The sequence below is a fragment of the Topomyia yanbarensis genome, chromosome 2 (assembly GCF_030247195.1).
Source record: "Topomyia yanbarensis strain Yona2022 chromosome 2, ASM3024719v1, whole genome shotgun sequence".
NCBI classification, from domain to species: domain Eukaryota; kingdom Metazoa; phylum Arthropoda; class Insecta; order Diptera; family Culicidae; genus Topomyia; species Topomyia yanbarensis.
The window spans coordinates 422,685,762-422,703,994 of record NC_080671.1 but is presented as its reverse complement, the minus strand read 5'-3'; the positions used below and the strand labels follow the sequence as shown (position 1 = coordinate 422,703,994).

Genomic DNA, 18,233 nt, shown 5'->3' with positions numbered 1-18,233 from the left:
CTTCTTCTCACGATGTGCTGCTATCAGTGTGATCGCCCTTATCAATAGTGGTATCGTGATCACTGCTCTCCAGGGTGGCCAGACCTACCGATTTATCGGCAGTCCTACCGATTTTGGTCTTCCCTACACTCAAAAAAATGTAAACGTTATGCCTATTGATTTTACACATAGATTTTTGCAATTAACGGAGGCATATAGACACCATTTGCTGGCACATAAACCTAATGTGTGTATTTACAAGAAATATTAATCTTACATTCACATTTCATAACTATTAGGCACATAAAACCCCATTCTATAACAATATGCACATATAACCTATGTGTGTGCATACATAGTTTATACAGTTGACACATAGAAGGTATGTGTGCGCGTGATAACAATAGCATTTCTTCTTCATATGAATTTTAAGCGGTTTGAAGCAAATAGAATTAACCTTTGGATTTTTTTCAGTGTACCGATTCACAGACGATCAAGGCAAAACTACCGATATTTTGTTATTCCTACCGAAAACTACCGATTTTTATTGATTTTGGACACATCCTACTCAACATTCATTTTTTGGATTGGATTTGGTCTGAGATCTGTGTTGTCAGTATTTTACAATTCTATGTCAATACTACGTTTTTGGGACAACAACCCGGCCTACCGATAACTACCGATAAACTTTTAGTGACCCTACCGATATTAAGGAATTCTATCTGGCCACCCTGCTGCTCTCGCTCTGCCGTCGCGACGATGATGATGATGACTCCACCACATTTCCTAATGTGAGTATTGTTGTAGTTGTCTCTGGATTAGCCTGCTATCATCCACATTGCGCAGCATCTACCTGCTGTGCTATTGAAATAATAGTACTGTAGGGAACGGGGTTGAGTGATGGGATGATGCAGGGTTGTATCATAGGGTGGATCCTTGTAGTTACTAAACATAGAATAATTCTCGGTGGTTCTCCAATATAGCATAATTCTCGGTGGTTTGTTTTAAATGTAAGTTAGGTGAGTTTGAATGCAACGGATAAACATATGTTGCATTCAAACCCACGTTAAGACCTGAGATGAGACATGCAAATAGTAAAAAATCGACCTCGATGCAGTCAGGGGGTACTGTCAAATGCACCCAGTCCAACGATAGAATGAACAGAAAAAAAAAGAAAAAGTAAACATCTATCGGCAAGTCCCGTCCCAGGTTAAGACCGAGATGTATGCAGGTGTACACATTTTTTCCTATGTGTGCGTCGGCTGTCACTTTTTTTTAGCAAACAAGAAGAAAAGAAGGAGAAAATAAAAGCACGTGGTCCCATACTTCATTCTGATTGGTTAGTGATATAATTATGTTTCGGGGTCAATCAAATCCGACATAATGGTATGGTATATCCATGTAAACAGTACAATTGAACTGGCAAAAAATGTCAGGTAAACTAAAGAGACTAGAATTACAAAAAGACGCCATGTTCTGTTTGAAATTTTAGTTCAGCTGTAGAAGCTTATAGCTGGATTCCAGTTCCCAACAGGGTTGCCACTATTTTTCAAACAAAATCTGGCAGTTCAGCTAAAAATGTCTGGCAAAATCTGGCACTTGACAGCTACCTCAAAGTCATCGAAATTTAGCATAGATTTTAGTTTTCATAGAATCGATTTTTGTAAAATTTGGGACATAATTACCAAAATTTCCAAAATGTGTATGTAGCAGCTTCTAAAACTTAAAAATCTGGCAGAGTGAGAGATTTGTCTTTTTGTCTGGAAGCTGCCAAAACCTCTGGCTGTGCCAGATAAATCTGGCATAATGGCATCCCTGGTTCCCAACAGAACATGTCGTCTTTTTGCTATTCTAGTCTCTTGTAGGTAAATCAGTAATGTTTAGTCACAAAAAGAGCCGGAATTGGCTGGTTCTAGTTAGTAATCTGGTTGCAGTTAAAAATCGAAATATTGAACTTGCGCCTTTCGTTTTTTCCAATTTGAAAGGTGGCCAACTAATGCGCTTCTTGTGTGCATGTAAGAGAATATTGACTTGCCTATTTTGTGTACATGTAAGAGAATATTGACTTGCCTATGTAAGAGAATATTGACTTGCACTTACAGACACTTTATACACAGACTAGCGAAGTGTCAAAAATTACAGCCAAACGGACTGTCAAAAAGTGCAGCCAAACGAGCATGAGGGTTTTGAGAAGAGAAGTACAAGAGGAAGCCATGCAAAGCTTATGGGAGTTTCTGTGATGCCAGTTTACATTCATGGTTGCTAGTTTTACTGTTTTTCTCTCCGCTAGTCTGTTATATAAAGTGTCTGTAGTTACACTTCAATTGCGCACGCTGAAAATAGGAGAAAAATCGAAAGGCGCAAGTTCACTATTTCGAATCTCATATTCGGGTCCAGTGACACAACCGATTCTAATTATAATCGGTTGTCATTGGAGCCGGAATGCTATATTAGGTTTTACACCAACCGACATAACCCCACAAAATGAGCCGGATGAACTTCGTTTGACAATTCTCGGTTGTTGTGATTGCAACGTAAAAGGAGGGATTCTGGTTTTCTAAACGCTTTATTCGACGAGCCGATCAACAGTGAACAGCGGGAGAAATGGCTGACCTGGGTGCAAGTTCTTCCGAGAGTAGAGATGGTTAGGGTGCCCAGTAGAGTTACTATATTAAGAGTTAGGCGGACATAAAAGCCGGAAAACTGGCAGCTCTTATTTCAGGAAAGAAAACACTGGCATCCCATGTAAATGTTCAAGCTCTAGCCTTATAATTTCATTGTCGTCGTAAGTAAGAACTTTACATGCACGAATAGAGAAACCATTTCGAAGATCTGTTGATATGATTTCATACTTGTGCGAATATCTCTTCTTGTTACAGAAAAAAATTTGGTTCTTTTCGTTTCTCTACACTCGATAACACAAGATAAGAGTAAAATAGTTATGACCATAATCACAATACCTTTTCCATATACATCCGAAGAGAACATGTTGTGTGACGTCATGCTCGATTGGCTCCGGTATTTGACATGTTCAATTGGCTCCGCTCAGTGTCTCCGCCTAACTATGAATATAGTAACTATAGTACCCAGATGTAACCGGATGAGGAGTAGCATCAGTGAACGAAATTCGATTCAGCTCCATGTCTTCGTTGATGCGTCTGAGAATGGAGTTGCTGCGGTATGTTATCTGCTTTTGGAAGAAGGTGGCGTCGTGGAATGTGCACTAGTCGGGGCAAAAACAAAAGTAGCTCCACTGCGATTTGTGTCAATACCCAGACTGGAACTGCAGGCAGCAGTAATCGGCGCCCGCTTGGCGAACAGCATCACGGAGTCGCACAAATTAAAACCTATGCAACGATTCTTCTGGACGGATGCGCGAGATGTTCTTTGTTGGCTAAAATTTGATCACCGGAAATATAGCCAGTTTGTAGCGGTACGAATCAGTGAGATGTTGGAGTTGACGGAGCCACATGAATGGAACTGGATCCCATCAAAATTGAACGTTGCGGACGAGGCTACAAAATGGCAAAGGTTACCGGATCTGGCTCCTACAAGTCGTTGGTTTCGTGGACTGGAATTCCTGTGGGGCCCCAAAGAGGGTTGGCCTGATAATATATCAAAATTTGGTGACACAATAGAAGAAAAACGTGTAAAAGTACTTCATCACCACGAAGAACGTGCGATATTCGAATGGGCGAAATTTTCCAGATGGAAACGATTGCTACGTCATGTGGCTTTTGTGAAACGATTCCCAGCTAATATACGCAAGAAAATCGCCAAACAAACAATCTGTTGAAAGCGGTCCCATGAGGAGCTAAAAAAAGCAGAGCTGACTATACTTAAGTTCGTTCAAGATTCCGAGTTTGCCAGAGAGATTCAACACTTAAGGAAATCTAATCCATTGCCATGGAAGAACGTGATGCTTGTACAAATCATTGTACAAGCTTAGCCCAATTCTTGAGGTAGATGGGTTAGTTCACATGAAAGGTCGCATAGATGCTTGCGAATTTGTGGAAGAGTGTACGAAACGCCCGATATTGCTGCCTAAGTGCCATCCAGTTTCAGATCTTATTATCGCCAGCATTCACCAACGATACTGCCACATGAACCGCCAGACGGCGCCCAACGAAATCAAGCGTCGGTTCTATATTCCTAAGCTTCGTTCGGTGTATAATCGTGTTCGTAAGAGATTCCAGCTTTGCAAAATCCGCAAGGCAAAACCAGCCGTCCCTGAAATGTCCGCTCTACCACCAATGCGGTTGACAGCCTTTTGTCGGCCATTTTCATATGTAGGCATTGATTATTTTGGGCCGATGCACGTGGTTGTTGGCAGACGCACCGAAAAACGTTGGGGTGTGTTGATTACTTGTCTCACTGTTTGAGCAATACACCTCGAAGTTGCGCACACCCTCATAACAGATTCATGCATCTTGGCCATTAGGAATTTCATAGCCAGAAGAGGAGATATTTAGCGATCGCGGAACGAATTTTGTTGGTGCAAGCCGTGAATCAATTCACACAGGCACTACAGCAGATAGATCAGAACAAGCTGATGGAACATTTCACTACAACGGATACAAAATGGTCATTCAACCCGCCAGCACTTTGGTGGCGCATGGGAACGCCTCGTTCAGTCAGTGAAGAAAGTCTTGAAACACCTACAATTCACACGCACACCTACACTCAAAAAAAAGTAAACGTAATGCCTATTGATTTTACACATAGATTTTTGCAATTAACGGAGGCATATAAACACTATTTGCTGGCGCATAAACCTAATGTGTGTATTTACAAGAAATATTAATCTTACATTCACATTTCATAACTATTAGGCACATAAGACCCCATTCTATAACAATATGCACATATAACTTATGTGTATGCATACATAGTTTACACAGTTGACACATAGAAGGTATGTGTGCGTGTGATAACAATAGCATTTCCTCTTCATATAAATTTTAAGCGGTTTGAAGCAAATAGAATTAACGTTTGGATTTTTTCCAGTGTACCGATGAACTATTAAGAAACATGTTGGCAGAAATCGAACTAATTATCAATTCTAGACCGTTGACTGAATTGCCACTAGACGATGAGCTATCATCGCCGCTAACCCCGAACCATTTCCTACTCGGGTCATCAGACGGTTCTAAGCCCCGGTCACATTCGAAGACAATAGCTACGCCCTGAAGCACACATGGAAGATGTCGCAGGTCTACGCAAACAGGTTCTGGAATCGCTGGATAGCTGATTACCTGCCAATGTTAACGAGGAGAACAAAATGGTTTTGTCTGGCGAAGCTCATAGAAGTGGCAGACATTGTCGTGTTGGTGGACGAGACACTTTCAAGAAATTGTTGACCGAAAGGACGAATCATCGACGCCGTCCGGTCCAAGGATGGCCAGGTTCGAAGAATTGTGGTGCAAACAGCTAGCGGAATATTGGAGAGACCAGCTATAAAACTCGCCGTGTTGGATGTTGGTGCGATTGGGAGTACTTCGGATCAATGATCGCGAAGTACTGGGGGGAGTGTCGCAACTTTTCAAGTTGCTACGCACCTACTATTCAACAACATTGGTTCGTGCTGGAGTAACCCTCTCTTTAGGTATGCCTCTGCGCCAAAGACATTTTCCACACCCGGTGACCGATCAAGGGATCGATCAAATTGACAGGTTACGCAAGAACAGGCAGAGAAAGGAACAAAGGACATTAGCGAATTGTTATACGAAGTTAGTTCTTATACGAAAAATATTTAAAATAGCGAGAATTTATAATTTCCTATCAACTACGGTAATTATTATCTACTGAAATACTTATATTAATATTGTTATCTTAAAATACTTAAAATTACTTACTATGTCTATCTTATTACTATCTTATTATAACATCAGTGGCTGTTAAAATATATTGCTGAACTCACACGGTTAGAACAAAGGCAGTAATTGCAATCGAAGGCAAGAATTTGCTAGGTTTAATCGAGCAGTTGAAATACAGCAAGAAGAACAGAATTAAAACGTAAAAGGGACTAAAACATAAGTTCTTAAATTTATATTATTACAAAGAAACCTTATTGTAGAAGGAAAACACAATTGTATAACAAAAATACCTATATTTCTCCGGCAGGGATTTTTTAACGGCTCGTCGAATAAAGCGTTTAGAAAATCAGAATCACTCCTTTTACATTGCAATCACAACAGTTTACATGGAAGTTACATGAGTTCAAATGTAACAGATGAACACCCGTTGCACTCGCGCACACGCAACTGACAAAGTAAACAAACCACCGAGAATTGTCAAACATGAACTTCATTCATCATGAGTTCATTCGTGTCATCTTGTAGAACTGAATAGAATTCGGATTCATTTTCCGGCTAAACTTACTGGGTAACTGTCAGTAAAGAACTATAATTTTCAAAATGAACTTTTGTTTTGCTTTCGACGAGTTCTGCGTCGAGCTAAGATCATCCAGCCCATTCGACAAATTTTCATTCGACCCAAAAACATCTATCCTTTCGACGAGTATGGGTTCGAGTTACACCACCCAGGCACAATCTTGACGTTTCAGAATGAACTTTGTTTCCATTTTACGAGTTTTGAGATTAAACAGCCAGTAAATCGGAAGCGTCGAATCCGAGTTCATACATTTTGTCGTCTTCAAAAAAGAGTAGCATCAGCAGAATTACAAACCTCACCACTAGAAAAGATGGATAACTCAGCTCAGCCCTGCATAAGCCACGAGGATATTAAAGGCAATCTCTTGCCGGCGTTGCACAAAAGACTATCACTCACCTGTGATATCTGTGGCAAAGAATATACCAGGAACAACCTCCTAGTGGAACATAGGCGCCTTCATACTGGCGAACGACCCTACAAATGTGTCGCATGTAACAGAGAATTTACAGCAAAGCAAAACCTAGCAAGGCACACGCTTGTACACACCAGTACTTTTCAGCATAAATGTGACGTGTGCGACAAAGCATTCAACAAAAAATCCTCCCTAACTCGACACTTTCGCATTCATACCGGCGAGAGACCACATGCGTGTGACATCTGTGGTAAGCGGTTTTTTGAAAAAAAATATGTAACAGCACACAAGCAGCTACACACCAGCGAACGTTTGTACAAGTGTGATATATGTGGTAGAAAGTTTTCCGCACTCGGAACCCTCACGAACCACAAATTTACCCACACAGGAGATCAACCCCACAAGTGTGACATTTGCGGGAAGGGATTTATTCATCACAGCTTCTTGGCCAATCACAGGCGAATTCACACGGGTGAACGACCTTTAAAGTGTAGTATCTGTGGCGACTCGTTCATACAGAATGGCCACCTGTTGAAACACATGCGGATTCATACCAACGAAAAACAGTATGTGTGTACTGAATGTGGCAAAGAATTCATTAGTAGCAGTAGCCTTGCCGTGCATATACGGAATCATACCGGCGAGCGACCACATAATTGCGAAATCTGCAGCAAAACTTTCACCAGGACTGACCATTTGGCACGACATCTACGTACACACGACGGGGAACGAAACTACCGTTGTTCTGTCTGTGGAAAAGGTTTCAAACAACGATGTAACATGACTCGACATGAGGCTGGACACGCGCGCGGAAAGGATTTCAAAATTCGTGATCGTCTGTGAATTGAGGACATCTGGTAAGCATCTTATCAGTATTATAGGGAAGAACGGCCAAAATAGTATTTAAAACAAGAAAATAAAATCTTTATCAAGCCAAGTGTGTAGTACTTCTTGACACGAGAGATCCTGTAAAAAGGTTATACGAGCAGCTAAGATTAAGGGCCCTATTCTAGCATTCACGTTACCTAGTGACTAGAAGAATATTTCTGTGTCTGAGAATAATGCCCTAAATGTTGGTATCGATCCTACACCGTTTTTTAAGGTTCTTCACCGTAAGAATCCCTTTTAAAATGTCCCTGAAAAAGCGACCGGAACCAACCAACAGTAAAAATACTATCAGACCAATCTGTATAAAATTACATTCAACTGCAATAACTGTTCGGCTAAAGACTTCACAGTAAATAGAGCGCGGTTTTGCACGAGGTTTCACTTGTATGATATTTATGCCGATGGACCTCGAAGCTTTTTCGCAATTTACAGCCTTTAACAAGAGTTTAAGGAGCAGGATCTGCTCTCTCAACATTTACTTTCATCGTTCTTATGTTTGAACTTATATCTTCTTTTATAGTTTTGGACTTTCGTCGGAAAAATGAGCTAAATCAAAATCGCTGACGAAAAAAATGTATGCACACTAAAAATTAATTTGAAACACTATACATTAACTAAAAAAGTGCTTGAAAATAGGTTACTATCTAAGTGACAAATTAAAAACTACTGAACATCGCCTGGGTAAACTGCATCAACGATTATATCTCCATTCAAGCCAGCATCTGTTGAAAGTTTCCCAGGCCTATCCAGCTTCCTTCTTTCCTTAGGTTTTTTATGTATCTTCTGGTGACAAACCAGGCTGCTGTTCCGGAAAAATTCTGCTCCGCAAACGTCACATTTGAACGGCCGTTCCCCGGCATGAACACGCATGTGATGCGTATAGTCAGTACTTCTTGAAAACTCCTGTCCACAGATGTCGCACTTATGTGGGCGTTCGCCGGTATGAAGTCGTCGGTGCTCCGTCAGGTGGGCTTTCCGGAAAAAGTCTCTGCCACAAATGTCGCACTTGAACTGCCTTTCTCCGGTGTGGCTGCGCATATGCTGCGTTAGATTGCCCGTCTTGTAGAATTCTTTGCCACAAATTTCACATTTCCGCGGTCGATCACTTGAATGGCTACGTTGATGATGCGTCAGTTCACTCTTGCGTGTATATCGGTTTCCGCAAACCTCGCACCGGAAAGGCCGGTCGGCAGCGTGAATTCGCATATGGTACGTCAAATCGTACTCCTTGCTGAACTCTTCGCCACACATTTCACATCTGTGCTCTAGTTCACCGGCATGCGATGTCGATTGTGATTTACTGTGGTCTAATAGGATTTGCTCATCCGGAGCTTGATGCGAGTCGGAGCTAGGGTTTTCAGTCCCCTCTCGCCTATCATCTGGAAATTCTATATGCTCATTCTCTGTTTTGATAGTCGTGGCATCATTATCATATTCTGTTATTTGTTCCAATGGAATTTCCACCAAATTTTTACTGCAAGAGATATCATAAGACCGTTGTGACAAAAATTGATTTTCCATATCAAGTTTCGTATTCTTTAGAATTTCCTCAGTATCTAGACAACGTTGTCGAAATCTAACTGCAATTTTTAATTCATTTACACATCTCGAACATACGTTTTTGGGGTAATGGTCATTTTCTGAAATCTGTAAACTGATATTAGCTAGACTTCCTTAAATATAACGATACCTACCACTATTCCACCAAACTTTACAATCAAGTCACTAGTTTTGACACCAAATTCGTGCAGGATTTCAAACGCATGGACCATTTGTACTTCTTCCGCCATACAACACCGGCAACGTCCCGATATATCAGGAATAGTGGACATTTCGCTCACTAAAATTTGTTAATGAAAACTCGATATCGAGAAAACTTTGTTTACTTTTACTTCAATATTATCCAAAGTATGCCTGCATCTGTGAATAAAGAATCGACATCCAAACTATAGATGTATACATCTCAATATTTTGTTTACCATTTATGTCAGTGTCATTTCGGTCATTTCAATCGAAAAACGAGAATTCTCGACAAACATATGATTACGGCCTAAAAGCCAACTGTCAAAATCCACTTTGAATGGAAATTCCGGACAAACCGTTACACGCCAATCACAGATGTTGGTAGTAAATGAAAGAGAAAAGTTTTATCTTTCATAAACTGTTGTGAACTGTGTTCGACTAGTAACGGTTTGTCTAGAATTCTCGACAAACATATGATTACGGCCTAAAAGCCAACTGTCAAAATCCACTTTGAATGGAAATTCCGGACAAACCGTTACACGCCAATCACAGATGTTGGTAGTAAATGAAAGAGAAAAGTTTTATCTTTCATAAACTGTTGTGAACTGTGTTCGACTAGTAACGGTTTGTCTAGAATTCTCGACAAACATATGATTACGGCCTAAAAGCCAACTGTCAAAATCCACTTTGAATGGAAATTCCGGACAAACCGTTACACGCCAATCACAGATGTTGGTAGTAAATGAAAGAGAAAAGTTTTATCTTTCATAAACTGTTGTGAACTGTGTTCGACTAGTAACGGTTTGTCTAGAATTTCCATTCAAAGTGGATTTTGACAGTTGGCTTTTAGGCCGTAATCATATGTTTGTCGAGAATTTCCATTCAAAGTGGATTTTGACAGTTGGCTTTTAGGCCGTAATCATATGTTTGTCGAGAATTGTCAGTGACCCTCATTCGGGCTGGATGTCGTTGGCTCGAATCTAAACTTATCGAATAATGTGAACAAAGTTAATTCTGTACATCCCGGTCAAACCATTCGGGATTTGATTCGGAATCCAGAATGGAGTCAGTATGGATTCCAAATCAAATGCAACAACCGATTCTGAGTCGGAATCGGTTGTTGCATTTGATTTGGAATCCATACTGACTCCATCCAGAAATCCGAACCGGTTCCGGAATGAGTTTAACTGGGAAGATGCCAGATTTATAGGCATGTCTGTATTTTACAGACTTGTAACAATCGGTTACAGGCAAGTTGTCGGATCCAGACATTTAAAGAGTTTTAATATAGTAATAGACTGTTTATCAAAATTATTGAATTTTAATAATGGTTAAATTTTATATATCGAAAAGCGCACCAATGCTTCACAAAATATTCCCAGCGAAGGAATAATTGCACTATTGTAAATTGTATTTTACTTTCAACCTATTTTTTATTATAATGAGGTTCTACTGTAACTAAGACATAACCATCTACAAACTTGTCCAGACATTTTAAATATTCTTATACAGACATTTTTTCGAAATATGTGGCATGACTGGCTGACAGCCAGGAGGCGAAATCGTTTGAGCTCAACGGAGCAATTGAGCGATGCCAGAAAATTACCAAGCAAGCAAACAAACCTGTTATCAAATCGTTTGTCCGGCTTACTTAAAAATAGGGTGACCTGACGTCCTGGTTTTTAAGTGAGAATGCTCGATTTGTTCTGGTTTTTCTCCTCGAATTAAAACCTAAAATTTTCATTGAGTCTTGATGTATTTTGTTCGCAACGTATACAATTCGAACTGGTTCCGATCGTGCGCTGAGAAACAAAAATATGCATAGTTAGCATACTTTCTATTCCCGTTCCTTTTCTTCTGCTGTGATTTTTATGCATAAACTTCTAATAAGCATTCAATGAGTGGATAGACCGAATATGTCCAATGCATAAAATTTACATCAGAAGAAACGAGAGGCAGATAGAAAAGTATGCTATCGATGCATAAATAAAATTCTGCGTGTTGAGCCAACTCTAGCTGCTATCGATTTTGATGAAACGATAATTACTATAGCTTCTTCTTGGTTTGAATCGTCTTTCAATCAAAGACCCGGCAGTTTTATAAAAAGGCACTTCGATGTTTTGGTGGCTCCACTTATTCCCATCATTCAAACATCTCTTGCCAGTAATACATTTCCATCTTGCTGGAATTCCGCGAACACGTTTTCAGTCCATGAAAAGCGAAACCAGTGAGAGACGTCCGTAACTATCGTGAAATAACTTGATTTAATGCCCTAATAAAAATAAACTATACACTTGCTATAACCCATATGGTAAAACAATTCCATATATAGTTTGGATGATATTCTGAACACGTCGTTAAGCTGTTTAACCATAAGATTTTTATTAGGGTGGTGTCTCGAAGCTTTTCGAGCTGATTGTCATTATGGAGCCGCTTAAGGTTCATTTCCAGCAATACCTTGGTGACGATTAATATGGCTTCACGTCTGGACATCTGACAGAGACTAACCTTCTGTGTCTAACATTCTACACTATCCTTCATATAATAGCGAGCATGGAATGTCTAGCGAATGAATAGCGATATAACAATCGCGAAAATGCAGATATTTGGAATCAATAATAATTACATCTACTGCTATACTCGGAGACGTAGAGCTAGATTCTCGGAAGGGTTCACTCACTACAATTGCAAATGAGACGGAAAATAGAAATATATTGTTAATTTGTGTTTACATTTTGCTAGCGTTGTCAATTTTATTTTGATTCTACCACCCAATGTGGCTACGCAACAAGGCTTTTTACGCGTATTATCCGACTTCGCTACTGCTCAGTCGGATGTAAAATAGGAATAGCCGCTACGTTTGGGTAAGCTGGGCAAACGAGTGGATCACAGGTTTGCTTGTTTCAGACAGCGGGTCGGCTTTGTGCCGCTACGGTTTCTGGGTCTTTGCTTTGCGGCCATGCCGCATTGTACTGGCACACCTTACACAGATGTTCCTGAAGGGTATCGGAAGGTTATCGGAAGTTTCCTAAAACAATCTGAGAAATAAAACTTTTCTGGCAACGCTTCAGCCAACGACACGACTAGACACTTACATTTGAAAATTGTTCTCAAATATGACTACCCCTGAGTCGAGGTGTATACAGGTGTACACATTTTTTTGACATTAAAAATGTCTTACTCCACTATCTGGGGCTAGGTGTCATTCTAAAATCCAAACTATCTCCCATGTAACGAAACTATGTAAGGTTTGCACGCTTATAACTCCAATATTACTAGATGGATTTTAATCATTCATACACCAACCGATTCAGAAACACCTAACTTAAATATTGGTAATAATTTAATATCTCCCCAATAAAAGTAGACTTTTGGAAATTGGTAAAATTAAAAAGTTCACGAAAAACGGGAAAATTACCATTCGTGAGGCAGATTTCTCAGACACAGCCGTCAAAAGAGGGCAGCTTAGTGACTCAATGAAAGACGAAAAGTCATAAATAGAAGCGACGCATGTCCGTTTAAATCAGTTGTTGCTCTTGTCTCATATGAACAACATCGTCTCCGGGCGATGCAATAAGCGCTACCGATTTTCGGCAACGTTGGCATTTGCACACACTCGCACCTATGTGACTAAACCATATACGGTTAGTTTATAAATAGAGGTAACGCGTACCCGTTTGAATCAGTTTTTGTTCTTATGTCGAACGGGTAAGATCATGGCTGCAGCGTGTGGGCACTACAATAAGCGGTAGACGCTATGCATTTTCGGCAGCGGTGGCCGTGTGCGAATTTTTCGGGTACCAGCACGGTGTCACAGAATGATTTGCAAAGTGGGTGGGTGGGGTGGTTTGGATTTAATTCAATACGGTGTGTGCTGCTTAAGAGTGTTGCGTTTGAATAAAATATATTTATTTTTATGCATGCGTGTGCGTTGTAACTTGTTAATCCATGTTTACGGCGCATTGTAGCTGCCTAGGGTAAAGAGCCTATTGGTTTTCATATGTTTCATATTTTGGTTATATGTTTTTTATCAGTAAGGCATCTGACAACGTGCTTCTGTAGTTATTGCACTGTTCAGCAGCGTAGTATTTTATATAGGGGAGTACACTCAGGTTTTATTACGCGGTATTTTTTACGCGAATTTTGAAATTTCCGCGGTTTTCATTTACGCGTTTTTTTTTAAATTTAGGCGGTTTTCATTTGCACGGCCTGTATCCCCTGCGTAAAAAAAACCTGAGTGTAATTGCATCAGAAACAATCACATTCCCAGCAGAACTTTTTGTTTTCTAATTTCAAACACTTTTGTTTCGTACTGTACACAACGGAAAATTTTAAAACAGAACTTACCGTCCCAGCAGCAGTTTAGGCGGGTGTTCTTTTTCGATTCAAATTCAAGCCATGTCTTAATCGTTACTGGACTTAAAATTGTTTTCCCAGTTTATCCAGTCAGAGTATCTGTCCTGCCCTATGTAGTTAAAACACAGTTCTAATTGCGTTTTAAAGTATACAACAAATTGAACGATTAGGTATACTAATTTAAATTTTAAAATATATCTGTTTGAAATTATGCAACAAACCGCTGTACTGAAGATATAATTATGTCAGTCCTATTACCACATAAAACACCTATATAACATAAAACGCTGCAGAATTGGTTTAATAATACAATGTTTACACTACAGAGTTATAACACGTTTTAATAATTAGCAACAAGAGAAAATGTCACCAAGATAGCATAAAACCCGTTTTAACTGGTAGTGCGAACGTTGCATAACAATGTAATTTATCAAATAATTTCATTTTTTTCACCACTAATCGATCAAGAAATACTTAACCTTAAAATTATTTACTTAAGTTCATTAATACATTATTGAAAAATTTAAATGGAAAATGAAATTTCATATTTCATGAAGAATCTGTATATTTCCGTTGCTGGGCGTGGGCTTCCTCGTCACGGTTCTAAATATGGAACTTTTCTTTTAAATATATTTTCTGGACAGACCAGCCTATTTTTACTAGATGGATTAGCCAAATAATGCCAATCACCTAGTGAGATACTTGATTAATTAATAGATTACCGTTAAAAGACCTTCAATAAATTATGTTTTAATGGGGAGGGTATATAGCAAATTGTAACATAAAAAACAGGGGAGTGAGCAAGAACTTGAGTCGATATGTGTGATAGATAAATACATTTGCACGCTCTTGAAAAAAGCTACATTTTTAATGTCACCGTGGTCGTGTCCTGTACACAACCCTTTAATTTTTTTTTCTTCTATGTGTGCATCAGCTGTCACTTTTTTCGGGCAAACAAGAAGAATGAAGAAGAAAACAGAAGCACGTGGTCTCATACTTCATTCTGATTGGTTAGTGATGTAAACATTTCCATATTAAATTTGCAAAAGGGCGAATAAGATTTGTAAACAAACTTTTATTTTGATGGTTTCTCTTAATTTATTATAATTTCAAAGCAGAAAACAATTGAAATTACTTCTACGAAGGGTAAAAATATACATTAACGCATATTTTTCATGAAATTCCACTCTGCAGCAGACTAATGAGCGAATCAAGTTTGTTTACAAAAAACAATTTCGCCCTTTTGACGAATTAATATTGATTTGCTCTTTTGCGATCCCGGACGCCATACTTATTTTTACCACGTGCTTACAAGCTTCGTTTCGATTGGTCGGTTTGTTGATTATGTGCTTCGCGGTGCTGGGCCGCCATGATTAATTTCACTAGCAACAAACCAACACACTCAAACTTGACGAATGTGAACACCTATACTATAATGCATCTCGCCCCTGAGTGACTCAGGTAACTGGAAAAGTCAAATTTGACATTTGATTTGAAAATGTATGAAACTAGCAACATTGACGAAACTGCCCGTTCCCACTGAGACGTCCAAAAAATTGTTTCAAAATCGTTCAACACGGGTCCAACGATGGACGTTCGTTGAACGGTTATTTGGACGATGCCCAAATTGGTCCAACGAACGTCCTTCATTGGACGATTTTGAAACCAACCGTTCTTAGAGGGTTGTTATTGATGCAACCCCTAGTTACGAAATGGGAAAAATGTTACAACAAAACAAGCAGATAGCAATATAGTAAGTATTCGAACAATTATAAATCTATTTAATCGTTCAGTTTCTCTTTTTTTTCTAAATCGGTAAAAATGCACGACGTTACATTGTTAAGGGTAGAACAATAGTTTATCGTGAAAGTAACCTGGATTATCTGTTGGGAAATTGATTGTATTTGCACTTAATTACAAGGAAACTGTACGGCGGTACCTACAGAAGGTGAAGGATTTTTTTAGTTACACATACTATGTGAGCCTAAAATTTTTATTTGAATAATCATTTTAATCTTAACAGGACCTCCGTACAGCTTTGCAGTGTGATGTTTGTAGACAGCAACAATGTCCACGATACAACCGCAATGCGTTATTCACGAACCGTGGAAAGAGCTTCTAATTGATCGGTCGTTAGACGACGCGGTGAATAACGTTTTCGCTTACGTTTTGGACAGTTTCATATGCAATTAGTACTCACAAATAGCTCCTGATGGAGTATATTCTCAACATTAAAAGCAATCTGAGGGGTGCTCTATGCCGGTTGTTCAGAGCCTCATAAACAGCGAATTTTACTAGCCTGGTGTAGATCTGGGAAACTTAGATCTCCCGTGATAATAAGTGGATGCGCGGACGTTAGTGAAAAGTTAAAGGCCGTGATCAAAAAATTTCCAACCTGGCATGATGCAGAATGGATTAATCTCGAACCCGCGGTTGCTCGACTTTGTTTTCCAATATGCGTTTCGAAGAACTCCAGTCATTTACTGAAGAAAGAGTCGTACGTTTTGGAATACTATAAAGTAGCCGATTGGTCGTCAGTACCCAAGAATTTGGCAATTCCGTTAGCTATATCGTATGCTATCACTCGAAGCCTAGCTCCAGGAGCTGTGATTCCATTGAAATCTGTCAAGGTAAGGACTTTCACTTTTACATTAGTAAAAATAATAAAATAAATCGTAGTCGATTCCAGACTTGAAGCCATCGTTCGAGTTACGATTCCTACTGTGGTTGGCCTTCTGAACAGCAGCAGCGTTAGCGTTGTCCATTATATCCCCGTCGAGAGGGAGCATCAGCTGAAAGCAGCTTTGAAGATCGTGGAACTTACATTCAGGCAGCTTTGTACGTTAGGCTTTTAATCGTGTAGTAACACTAGCAGATAGATGTACTACTAAATATAATCAATGGAAAGATAGGCATTTTGATAGTTCGTTTACTCAGTAGAGATAGGCAACGCAGTTCACGTCGAAGAACCATTCCCAACTTAACAGTTCTGTATAATGAACTAGAGTAGGTACATTCAGTTGATATTTTACTTGTGTATCTAGCAAATGGTTTCAATACATTTGAATCTGAGAGAAACTCCCAACAGAGGTGATTTCTGAGCTAGAGCTCTCACAGAACGTATCTCTATATGCTGAAAGGCTTCACGAAGGTGGCGAGAATAATGACTGAAATATAGTGAGGGGAATATTTTTATTTTGCTTGCTTGTGTTATTTTTCACCCGGTTCCATACTAGGAAAGTACCGAGAACGGATTGTTCTGTTCGCTCATTCTTTTCGAAACACCAGTTCATTTAAACCGTCCGCGAACGAAAGGCTCATCTCTATCTACAAGCCCAGTCCATTTGTAGTCTTGCATTGTCAGTTTATCCGATTCGTGAACAATTTTTATCAATGCAAAATCCTGTATCTTCAATTTTGTCATGATGCCTCGATGTAGCTTCCGATACCGCTCAAACGACTTGTAACATTCGGGGTAGTTGCTCCTGGGGGTGATCGTGTAAATACCGGATTGTGTGTCTCGCTCTGCACCATCTTGTAATAATTACTCTTCTAGAAGCTAAAATTATTTGATCTTTGCTTCTACAGTCGATCCTCGTCTGCAGTGATTTGGTATCGTAAGCTTCCGGGAACCTGTAAATGCTCCCATATTACTCCAAAACTATAACATAACATGCAGAACTTACCGTTTGCCTCATAAGCCAGTCCTTTATCATACTCGCGGTAGCAGAAGTTGTAAACATAACATGGTTGCTATACAGCAACGACAGCAACCGAAAACCAAATAAACCAAGAAGCGTTGCTGGGAAACTTATTTTGCACGTTGCACCGAGGGGTGAGCTAATGTACTGGTAACTATAAGTAAATTATTCGGGCATTTTTTCATCAGAAGATTTAATGAAGTTTCAGGTCGTGTCGTTGCTTCAGCTCTCTGCTCAACCTAGAAAAACTCCAGTAAGAGAACTGCGGAGAGAAAAACAGCATTTTTGGCAACGTATGCCCCGGCATTGTATGGCAACACGTCCAATGTTATAAGGATTAGGCAATCCATTAGACGTTTGTTTGACAATTCAGCGGTGGGTTCTGTCAACAAGTCTACTCCTGCGAACAGAAAAACTCGTCCGACAAACAACTTTGTTAGTCCGATTCGTTTGATGTTGGATCGAATCAACGATATTGTCGGACGTCGCACCCCTCGGAGTAACGTCAGAATAAGTAAACAAGAAATAATCAGCTGATCAGAAACGTCTCATGGATTGCCTAATAGGCAATGTTCGATTGGATTCGTTTTTTGACAGCTAAACGCGAATCCAATCGATCCAAAATGGAGTCTCCGCAGTTCTCTTTCTAGAGTTTTTCTAGTTGAACCCTAACGATTCCGTCACCTGGGCGCTAGTTTGACGCTACAGAATAAACTTCTCGACAAACATATGATTACGGCCTAAAAGCCAACTGTCAAAAT

At 39.6% G+C, this 18,233-nt stretch overlaps 2 protein-coding genes and 2 long non-coding RNA genes across 6 annotated transcripts; 2 read left to right on the top strand and 2 right to left on the bottom strand.

The window, feature by feature from the left end:
• The first annotated feature begins 762 nt into the window (after positions 1 to 762).
• On the top strand, positions 763 to 7,721 carry LOC131685262 (zinc finger protein 239-like). Its single transcript, XM_058968864.1, has one exon. The coding sequence runs from the start codon at positions 6,683 to 6,685 to the stop codon at positions 7,625 to 7,627; it is 945 nt and encodes a 314-aa protein (XP_058824847.1). The 5' UTR covers positions 763 to 6,682; the 3' UTR covers positions 7,628 to 7,721.
• LOC131685261 (zinc finger protein OZF-like) lies at positions 7,720 to 9,671 on the bottom strand. Its single transcript, XM_058968863.1, has 2 exons — positions 9,367 to 9,671; positions 7,720 to 9,319 (listed from the first exon to the last, which is right to left on the bottom strand). Exons 1-2 carry the CDS (start codon positions 9,502 to 9,504, stop codon positions 8,336 to 8,338), a joined length of 1,122 nt encoding a protein of 373 aa, XP_058824846.1. The 5' UTR covers positions 9,505 to 9,671; the 3' UTR covers positions 7,720 to 8,335.
• Positions 9,672 to 15,352: 5,681 nt separating this feature from the next.
• LOC131685252 (uncharacterized) lies at positions 15,353 to 16,974 on the top strand. Of its 3 annotated transcripts, XR_009304761.1 has the most exons (4): positions 15,353 to 15,524; positions 15,616 to 15,719; positions 15,795 to 16,401; positions 16,451 to 16,974. It is a non-coding gene; the product is annotated as an uncharacterized LOC131685252 (long non-coding RNA). The 3 variants fall into 3 exon arrangements; XR_009304762.1 differs by lacking the exon at positions 15,353 to 15,524 and having other exon boundaries at positions 15,533 to 15,719; positions 16,461 to 16,973; XR_009304760.1 differs by lacking the exon at positions 15,353 to 15,524 and having other exon boundaries at positions 15,533 to 15,719; positions 16,451 to 16,972.
• On the bottom strand, positions 16,947 to 18,114 carry LOC131685254 (uncharacterized). The gene is made up of 2 exons (XR_009304763.1): positions 17,458 to 18,114; positions 16,947 to 17,404 (listed from the first exon to the last, which is right to left on the bottom strand). It is a non-coding gene; the product is annotated as an uncharacterized LOC131685254 (long non-coding RNA).
• Positions 18,115 to 18,233: the final 119 nt, after the last annotated feature.